Here is a 9,694-nt window from a genome sequence, read left to right as displayed (position 1 = left end):
ATGAATGACATTGTTCTACATGTTCCTTTTTCCACATAATAATCTTTGAAAATCTTCCACATTAGTACACGGAGTACCCTCACTCATTTTTTCCATTGTGAGGATATGACTCAGTGTAGTTTGTCCCTTATCAGTGGACACCCAGGTGATTTCTAGTCCTTTCCTATTGCAAATGATGCTGAAACAAGTAACACCCTCATACCCATGTGGATTCACACAGGTGCAGACATAACTGTGGGATCTATCCTTGAAAGTCAGAATGGAGAATTTACCTTTTTGCCCTCCTACCAGCAGTGGGTGAACCTACCTGTCACCCCACAACAGAGTGCCTCTCAGACACTGAATGTGTTCACCAATTTGAAAGGAGGAAGATTATGAGTAAGGCCATATGTTTAAGAGCTATTTATTTTTCTCCTTTACTGAGAATAGCTTACTTGCCTCCTTGGCCAGTTATTGTCTTTTTAAAAAATCAATTTCTAGGAGCTCTTTACATATAAGGAAGAGTACAGGTCAGAGAGTGGGATTGCCTTGTCTTATTTTTTAAATTATATTTAAAGAAAGAAAAACACAAAAGAAAAAACTAAATCTGCTTACTTTTTATATGTGCCTACTATCTCCTCTGGGGTCTCACCTAGGGCTACCATGGAGTCACAAAAATGGCCTTGAGCTAAGGTTGGGTTTTCCTGAGAGCTTCTTTGTTCTTGCTGAGTGGGACCATCACTTCTTTTTCTCCCACAGGGCTATGGCATGGCATATACTGTCCACAAGTGGTCAGAGCTCAGCTGGGCCAGTCACTGGGTCACTTTTGGATGCTGGATCTTCTACCGTCTCATAGGCTGAGGCACATCCGTGGACCCTCACAGCTCCCTCAAGACCCCTCCTCAGGGTGCCAGCTCTGATGGAGGATGAGGGAAAGCCCTCTCTCTAATTCTTGACTCCTCTCCATCCTCGATCCCCCAACACCACTATACACACACATATACATACATACATACATGTTATTACACACAATAATAATAATACACATACACACACACACACCATTTCCATGTTTGTTGATCCCCATCCCACCACAAGCAAGGTAGGGGGTGGTCCCTGCTAGCCTAGGGGAGGGATGCTTCATGGCAGAGAGAGGGAGATCCAGGGCCTCCCCACCTTCCTTCTCCCTTTTTATATACAGTTTGTTATTGTCAAATAAAAGTAGGAAAGATACAAAAGGCTCTTTCTTCACTGCTCAGTGGGGAACAGATGTGAGTGAGAAAGGCGGCACAGCATGGATAAAGGTTTGGAAGCTGGAAACCATGAAGAGGGAGCAGGTTGTGATTGGATCAAAATTAATTTATTACTGTTCATGATTGGATGATGAGCCTGAGCTGCCACTGCTTGATTTGAGCGGGGCCAGGACAGGTTGGATAGTTGAATATCGGGAAAGCCTGATAATAATTGGCTGGAAAACTAAGAGAATCCATTCTGATTGGTTGCTCTGGGATGGGAGAGGAGTGGGAGAAGCAAGAGTTGATAACATACTGGTCCTTAAGACTGAGGGTTGTGAGTTGTTAATTGGATAGGTCTGGGATGGGTCTGGATTCTGACTGATTGTGCGGTCTTGGTGCCCACTGGCTTAGAGTTGCGGAGTTCTGATTGGTTCTTTAGAGTTAGCACAGGAGATTGAGGGTCTCCATTGCCAATTAGCCAGCAAGGCTAAGAGGTTGGGTTTTGATTCATCTGACTCGAAGTCGGGAGAGGTGAGGGTGATCTCTGAGGAATTCTGAGTGCTGGGGTAGAGAAGGTGGAGGCAAAGTATACAGGATGTGACCTTGGTATTAAATTCCCTTGCGCATTAGGGCGTTAGGATTGCAGGTTGGTCTGGGAACTGATTAGTTGCTCTGCTTAGAAAACTAGGGCAAAGATGAAAAGACGCAACGCAATGCTGATTCAACAGCAGACAAGATGGATACTTGTTGAGTAACAAGAAGGATACTTGTTGAATACCCGATCTCCAATATGACTGACTGATAAGAGGATAGAGAAATTGAAGCCAAGACTCGCCGCAGGTTGGCTTCGGGCCGAAAACGCCCACCAACTTCCGAAGTCCCAGCCTTCACTCACCTCCTGATTGGGCTCAGCCAACAACGAAAATGGCACCACGCGTGGGGGCGGGGTCGGCGGCACAGAGAGAGCTCCTATTGGTTGGGAGCAGTATTTGCCTTCCCAGCCCTAACCAACTCCTTAAGACGAGGAACCTGTGTGGGGTTAGGTCTGAACTAGGGCTGTTACGGAGCCACCGGGCCAGCCTCAACAAAGCCGAGACCTTGTGGGAGAAGCCGCTGCGACCGCGCCGCTAGGTGAGTGCCCTCCACCTGGCCTGCCACTCTATCCCCTAGCTCCAGAGCTAAACGGCCGGCCCTCGGAGTGCCTGCGCGATACACTGCCCCCTCCATCTCGCTGCACTTCCACACCCCGCACGCGCTTGCGCGACACTCCCGGCTACCGCGTGGTTGTCCGGACTACAGAAGAGCCTCCTCATTGGACAGCTGGATTAGAAGAGTCTAGTTCTGATTGGTGGTCTCTGTAATTTGACCTCCTTTTCCTCTTTAAGCTCCGCGCGCGCTAAATCTATGTCTTCCACAAGCCTCTTTATTTTATTTCGGCAGTGGTGTGCGCTATTGCAGGAAGGGTTTGGCTTTCCACATACTGAATCTGAGGGTCGTGGTCCTCATTAGTCTTCTCTCTTCTGTCCTGAAGTTTCCAGGACTACAGGGAGAGAATAGCTCTCCGTTGAACAATGCAAGACACCCCTGCAATAGAACCCAACCTATTTGCAGTCTCCCCCACCAGACTGTGACCCCTGAGGACGGGAACCAGGCCTGGTTCCTGTGTCTCCCTCACAGAGGATGACCAATGAGGTTGGGGACCAGGCCCGGTTCCTGTGTCTTCTAAAGCTGACCCTGACCCCTGAGGACAGGGACCTGGTCTGGTTCCTGTGTCTACCATATCATACGGCTCCCGAAGGAACAAGCTTTCAGTCTAAGGCCTTATAGTCATGATTTTAAAACAGCATATAGATTGTTTTTAATCCAGTTTTACAAGTCTGTAAACTGAAAAATTTAGTCCATTTGTGTTTCTTATATAACAAACCATTCAGATTTGATTTTATGCTCTCATTCTGTGCTTTCTATTCAGATTTTTCTCTTTCTTTTTTCTCTTTTCTACTTATCCACACACAGCCATCAGCCTACAAAGACATGGCCACCAGTGCTAGCCCCTTGCACCCATACTGGCCTCGGCACCTGAGACTGGACAACTTTGTGCCTAATGACTGCCCTGCCTGGCATCTCCTGGCTGGCCTCTTCTCTGTCTCTGGGGTCTTAGTTGTGACCACATGGTTGTTGTCTGGACATGCTGCGGTCATCCCACTGGGGACTTGGCGGCGACTCTCCCTGTGCTGGTTTGCAGTGTGTGGGTTCATTCACATGGTGATTGAGGGCTGGTTCAGCCTCTACCACGAGGACCTTCTTGGAGACCAAGCCTTCCTGTCTCAACTCTGTGAGTCTTGAGTTCTTTCATGTGCTGTGGGAGGGAATTTTCTGGACAGGGATTGGCTTAGATGTTTACCCACCCACCAACTCTTCTATTAATTTATTTTAAAATTTTGTTTAACTTTTTTGCATATAAATTCACATGGGTCAAAAAAACAAATCATTTAAAGAGGTATGCAGTGAAATTCTACCCTCTGTCTACCGAGTTTCCCCAATTATTAATAATTGCTTGTTTCCTTTCAGAGTTAATTTACCCATAAATTACACATATAAGGCTCAGTTTGCTCAATTATAAAAGAGGGATAATAGTAATACCCAAATACATGTAAGGCACTTAGAACAGTGTTTGGCAGACAGTAGATGCCATGTAACTGTTTATCATCATCATCGTCATCAGTTTTTATTTTTCCCTTTTGTGCCAATAAATGCTAACATGCTATATACACTCCTGAACTTTGCTTTTTTAAATGAGATCACTCCTTGTCAGTTCATAAAGAGCTTTCAAAGCATAGACGTTACAGAATCATTTGACTTGTCCAGTATTGATGGGCATTTCCCCCAATCTTTTGCTGTTATAAGAAACACTCCTTTTTGGCCTCATGAATAAAGCTGCTATGAGTATTGTTATACAAGTCTTTGTGTAGAGATCTGCTTTCATTTCTTTTGGGTACATACGAAGGAGTAGAATGGCTGGTTGGGTCATATGGTAGGTGTGTGTTTAACTTTATGGAAAACTGCCAAACTTTTCAAAAATGGCTACACCATTTTATATTCCCACCAGCAGTATATTAGAGTCATAGTTTTTCCACATTCTCGCTGACACTTGGTATGGTCAGATATTTCTTAAATTTTAGTCCTTCTAGTGGATATGAGTGACGTTTCATTATGGGGTTGTCATTCACTTTCCCTTAACAATTAAAGTTTGAGCACCTTTCATGTGTGTATTGACCATTTGGAAATCCGCTTTGGCGAAGAACCTATTCTAATCTGCCTATTTTTACATTATGTGAGCTGCCTTTTTCTTACTGATTCTCTGCTTGCTCTTTCATTCACTCCTCTCTTCACCTTCGTGCTCTCTGTCTCTGTCTCTGTCTCTGTCTCTCTCCCCCCTTATTGGCTACTTCACTCTCTCTATAATCTACACCTGCCTCCTTTTTTATTCTATAAATATTTATTGAATACCAGACAGTCACAGAAACACTGTTCTATGTCAGGTTTGCACACATTATCTTGTATACATATATTAACTCTAGAATCCAAACAGTCACCCCATTTCAGATGTGGAAACTGAGGCATGGAAGGGTTATAAAACCTGCCTGATTACATGGGACTTCAGTTCTCACAAGTCTTAGTTCCTTTTCCTGCCTTTATTCTTCATGTTTGTCTCTTGTCTTTATCAGGGAAAGAGTATGCCAAGGGAGACAGCCGATATATCCTGTAAGTGTTTGCCTCTGTCAAGGGAGACCTGCATTGGTTTAGGGTGGTGGTGAGTCAGGGAGCCCTGTGGGTAGAACACAGTGTTGCCAGTGTACCCCCATCCTTTCTCCCACAGAAATGACAACTTCATGATATGCATGGAGACTATCACGGCTTGCCTGTGGGGACCACTCAGCATTTGGATAGTGATCGCCTTTCTCCGCCAGCAGCCCCTCCGCTTTGTCCTACAGCTTGTGGTCTCTGTGGGTAAGGAGAAAGCCAACACTTGTTGCTGGAGGGATTAATGGAGACACAGGGGCATCTGTGTGGGTGGGATCTCTCAATTGCACCCATCCAAGGCTGAATTAGACTGAAAGACAAACTCCCTGAAGTTCTGGAACAGTCATGCCCCTCTCAGCCTGTGTTCTCAAGCTGGGAGTGTTTGTTTCTCTTCCTCCATCACAAAGTCTCCTGTGAAGGTTACATGAGGTGACCCATGATGTCGGAAAGCCCCTTGGTCCTCCAGGCTCAGGATTTTGAGTCCTCTTCATCTGAGATTCAGTCCTCTTGTGTTCTTATATTGTTAGCTTTCTTTAGTTCTAGAAATGTGAGTTCTCTTTAGTCCTGGAACCCTGAGCTATCTTGAATTAAATGATTTTGAGCTTTCTTAAATTCTAGAGTTATGAATGAACTCTACTGAGTTCCGAAATTCTCAGCTTCTGATTTCTGGAATTCTCACCTTTCTGATTTCTCAACTTTTCAGCTGTGTGATTCCAGAATTCTTAGCCCTCTGAATTTGGAAATCCTGAGCACTGAGACCTTAAATGATGACTTGGAAAATGCTTCCTTTTCTGCCTCCCACAGGTCAGATCTATGGGGATGTGCTCTACTTCCTGACGGAGCACCGCGATGGATTCCAACATGGAGAGCTGGGTCACCCGCTCTATTTCTGGTTTTACTTTGTCTTCATGAACGCTCTGTGGCTGGTGCTGCCCGGAATCCTCGTGCTTGATTCTGTGAAGCAGCTCACCCATGCCCAGAGCCTGCTGGATTCCAAAGCCACAAAAGCCAAAAGCAAGCAGAACTAATGAGTGATGGACTAGGCTTGAACATTGGCTGGTGATGAGCTCTCCATCTACCAGAAGAGTCTAGTCCTTGCTTCCACAGGTTAGAGGGACAAAGCAAATTGATCTGTCAGACTCAGGCTGATGGGTTGGCACCAAAAGGACCAGAGACAGGGGGAAGAAAGGAGTGTGGAGCTATTGCCAGGAGCTATTGGAACAAAGGTCCAAGAGAACCTAGGAGGTCCATGGTGGCCGCCATTTTTATAAATCAATAAATAAAAGGTCTTGACTCTATCACTGAGAAATCTTTAATTATTAACCCCAGAGATGCCTCATGACTGACCCCACAGACCCCCTCCATCACTAACTCATTCCAAAGACCACCATTCTCTCAGCCATAGACCCCCATCATCCTCACATAAACCTTCAGTCCATGACCTCACAAACTCCTATTACTAACCCCACAGATTCCCATGGTAGCTGATTATATCCATGAGTTAACACCCGTAATCTCTTTTAAGGAGTGATCTTCCACCCACATTCTTGGTGTTCTCTCCAGAACACACTTTCCTGTTTTTTGCAATGTGGACAGGCTGAGAATTTTCCAAATCTTCAAGTTCTTCAGTTTATTCAGCCCCTTGTCTCCTGATCAGGCACCCCACAGATACCCTATCCCTTACCTCACAGACCCCTGATTACTCCAAAGACTCCTATCACTGACCCCAGACTCACCCATCACTACCCTAAAGATCCCACAAAACTTACCCCCACAGACCCCATCATTAACCTTTAAGGCACCCATCACTCTCCCCACAAACAGCCTTTCATTTGCTCCGTAGACCACCCATCATTCACCTCACAGGCCTCCATCACTCACACCACAGACCCCATCACCTGCTCCCCCCAACAGACTCTGATCACAGCCAACAACCCTAGGACTCACCCCATGATCACTCTACCTATCATGTCTCTGCACACAGACTCATCATTTACCCCATAGGCCTCTCATCACTCACTCTATAAACTCCCCATAACTCACCTTGCAGAATTCATTGCTTATCTCACATATCCCTATCTCACTCCACAGATCTGCGATTACCCTGCAGATCTTCCACCACTCACCGCACATCCTGTCACCCCACAGATTCTCATCATTCACCTCACAGATAAACCTCATCCTACAGATGCCCCCATCACTCATCCCATAGTCTCTGTCATTTACTTCATAGACCTGTCATAAAATAAATAGGTACTTGAGGAATTTTGAGGAGATGACAAAGAATGAATAATAAAACTGCAGATATACATAGACTGGCTCTAGGTTACCTGTTCAGAATAGGACTTCAGTTCCAGTCCTGATTCTGCTTGAGCCTAAAGTTTAGCTTTTGAGAAATGCCTCATTATTAAGGCCAAAGCCATGAGTTACTTCCTCACCTCATATCCATCACTTACCTCATCATCATTGAAGACATGCTTGCCTTCTTGCTCTTCTTCAAACATGCCAGGCATGGCCCCACCTTCCATCCATTGCACTGTCTACTCTGTGCCACTTACTATACCTTTGACCTTGAGCATGTTTCTCACTGAACTTCAGTGCTGTCATCTGTAAAATGCTCGTAATAATAGTATCTACCTCATAGGGTTTTTATGTACATTAAATGAATTAATATATGTAGACTGTCTGGCATACAATTTGTATTTGTCGAATGGAAGACTAAACAAATGAAAGAAAAAGTTCTCCCTAGGATCATGGTAAGGACCTCCTTGCTTCTATTATCTTTCCATGAAAGGCCTCTCTCCATCAAGACAGAGGCATCTGACCACATCATACCCTCATCTAAAACCTGTGCTTCAGTGCCCATGTCACCGGAGAGGTGACCAGGTTCTTGTCACTGCCACAAGAAAGAATTCGTGGACAGACAGCAAAGACATTGGAGCAAACAGCTCAAGTTTATTGGAAGCAAAAGTACACTCTTAAGAGCGAAAGTACACTTCCAGGCCAGAGAGTAGGCAAACTCAAGAGAGAGCTGCCCTGCCTTGTTGTGGGTTCAGGAATTTTATCTATTGATCTGAGGGGTGGAATATTCATGATCTTGGGTGGTCTCTTTGTAGAAAGAATGTGGTTTCTCTTGGAATCAGGGAGACACCCCTTTTCTTGCCATGTTTGGGTTTTACTGAACTCTCATGGTGTCAGACGCATCATGGGTACAGTGTTAACTGCAATGCTAATTTATTATACCAGCTGTATAATGAGGGAAGAATTAGGCTAAAGATGAACGGGGCCTGATCTGCACATGTGTCTTTGTGGGAAAGACTACCTGTGTCTTTGGGTCAGGATGTTGTGGACTTTGAGCTCCATTAAGGGCCTATCAGGGCTCATGGCGACCGTATCTGTGCCCCTGTGGGTTTCTCACCTTCCTGCTCATATCTATCTGCCTACTCTTAACACCCTCAGGATAAACTAAGACTAATCAGACCAGTGAGAGAGGCTAAAGTTTTACTCATCCCACCCTATGAAAATGAGACTCTCAAACGCTTTGTTTCCATCAGAAAAATCCAGCAATGCCATAAGAAGTGTTTTTGACTCCAGTACACGGGACAAGAGAAATGTGCCAATAACCTTCTTCTTCTGGCTTCCAAAAAAATAAAAATCCCCATTATTTATACCTTCCAGAAAACAGATGTCGGTTTACTGTTAATAATAAGGCAACAAATTATTTTAAAAGATCCCAAAACAGTATTGCTTTTGCACCATCATAAAGTTGAAAATTCATAAGTTGAACCATCTTAAGTGGGGGACTGTCTATATTTAACTCTCTCGTAGTGTGAAAGCAGCATTTGACTATAGGAAAACCAATGAGTGCGATTGTGTTACATTAAAATTTTATGGACATGTAAATTTGAATTTCAAAACAAAAAGATCTCAAAACAGAATTGCAGGCTTCTCCCAAAAGTTAATGTTAAAAGTTAATGTTATGACACCATAATAGCTGAAATCCAGGCATCTTACAGGACTCCTTTGTTAGAGGCACTCTGTATTTTGTCCAAACCATATGGATGTTGTGCAATGAAGTAAAGAGAATGCCTTTTTGCCTTTTGCTATAAGGTAGTTTCTCAAAAGCATCTCTAAGATATATGTTCAGTCGTTCGGCTGATACCTTGTGGACACACACTGCTTATTAATAGGACCGACCTCCACATGTTTTGAAGCTTAAATAAAACGAGGGCAAACTAAAGCTGAGATCTCCAGAGAGCATAAAAAGGGCTTTTTTGGTAGATTATTTATTGAAGTATAACGTGAACAAATCACAAAACTCAAAAATGTACAGCTCTATGAATTTTCACAATGTGTAAACTATTTTTTTAAAGATTCTAGAAAATGGATTATTTTTCCATTCAGCGGATTCTTTTGAAGAGAGAGCCACAAGCATTTGAGATAGATGACATCATCTGCAAGCAGAGGTGTGAGGCGACTTGGAGTTAGGTGTGGGGGTCCTTGACGTCATCGCGCAGCGGTTTCCTTTCCCTGCCCACTGCTCTCACTGGACTAGGTTATCCCATTAACGCTAGCGAAAACGGAAGTAAACTGCCCAAGCAACAAAACTGCGGACAAGGTGGGGCGGGTACTCAGTAGGCGCCTGCGCACTGGCTGACGTGAGGCAAAATGCCCGGCCT

The 9,694-nt window shown here is 44.5% G+C and overlaps 2 protein-coding genes across 2 annotated transcripts in view; both read left to right on the top strand.

Moving 5' to 3' along the window:
- The window catches only part of PORCN (porcupine O-acyltransferase), a 9,944-nt gene extending 8,953 nt beyond the window's left edge, over positions 1-991 (top strand). Inside the window, exons 14-15 of the mRNA XM_039843799.1 lie at positions 365-378; positions 710-991. Coding sequence (XP_039699733.1) covers positions 365-378; positions 710-840 — 145 coding nt within the window. The 3' untranslated portion in view covers positions 841-991. The remainder of the gene's footprint in view (positions 1-364; positions 379-709) is intronic.
- Positions 992-2,187: 1,196 nt separating this feature from the next.
- On the top strand, positions 2,188-6,313 carry EBP (EBP cholestenol delta-isomerase). Its single transcript, XM_039843777.1, has 5 exons — positions 2,188-2,345; positions 3,228-3,546; positions 4,940-4,976; positions 5,092-5,222; positions 5,820-6,313. The coding sequence occupies exons 2-5, from the start codon at positions 3,246-3,248 to the stop codon at positions 6,041-6,043; spliced, it is 693 nt and encodes a 230-aa protein (XP_039699711.1). The 5' UTR covers positions 2,188-2,345; positions 3,228-3,245; the 3' UTR covers positions 6,044-6,313.
- The last annotated feature ends 3,381 nt before the right edge of the window (positions 6,314-9,694 follow it).

Source organism: Pteropus medius, unplaced genomic scaffold (genome assembly GCF_902729225.1).
Source record: "Pteropus medius unplaced genomic scaffold, Ma_sr-lr_union100, whole genome shotgun sequence".
In the NCBI taxonomy this organism is placed as follows: Eukaryota; Metazoa; Chordata; class Mammalia; order Chiroptera; family Pteropodidae; genus Pteropus; species Pteropus medius.
Note: the sequence above shows the minus strand (reverse complement) of the source record. Positions and strands in the feature narration are given on the sequence as shown.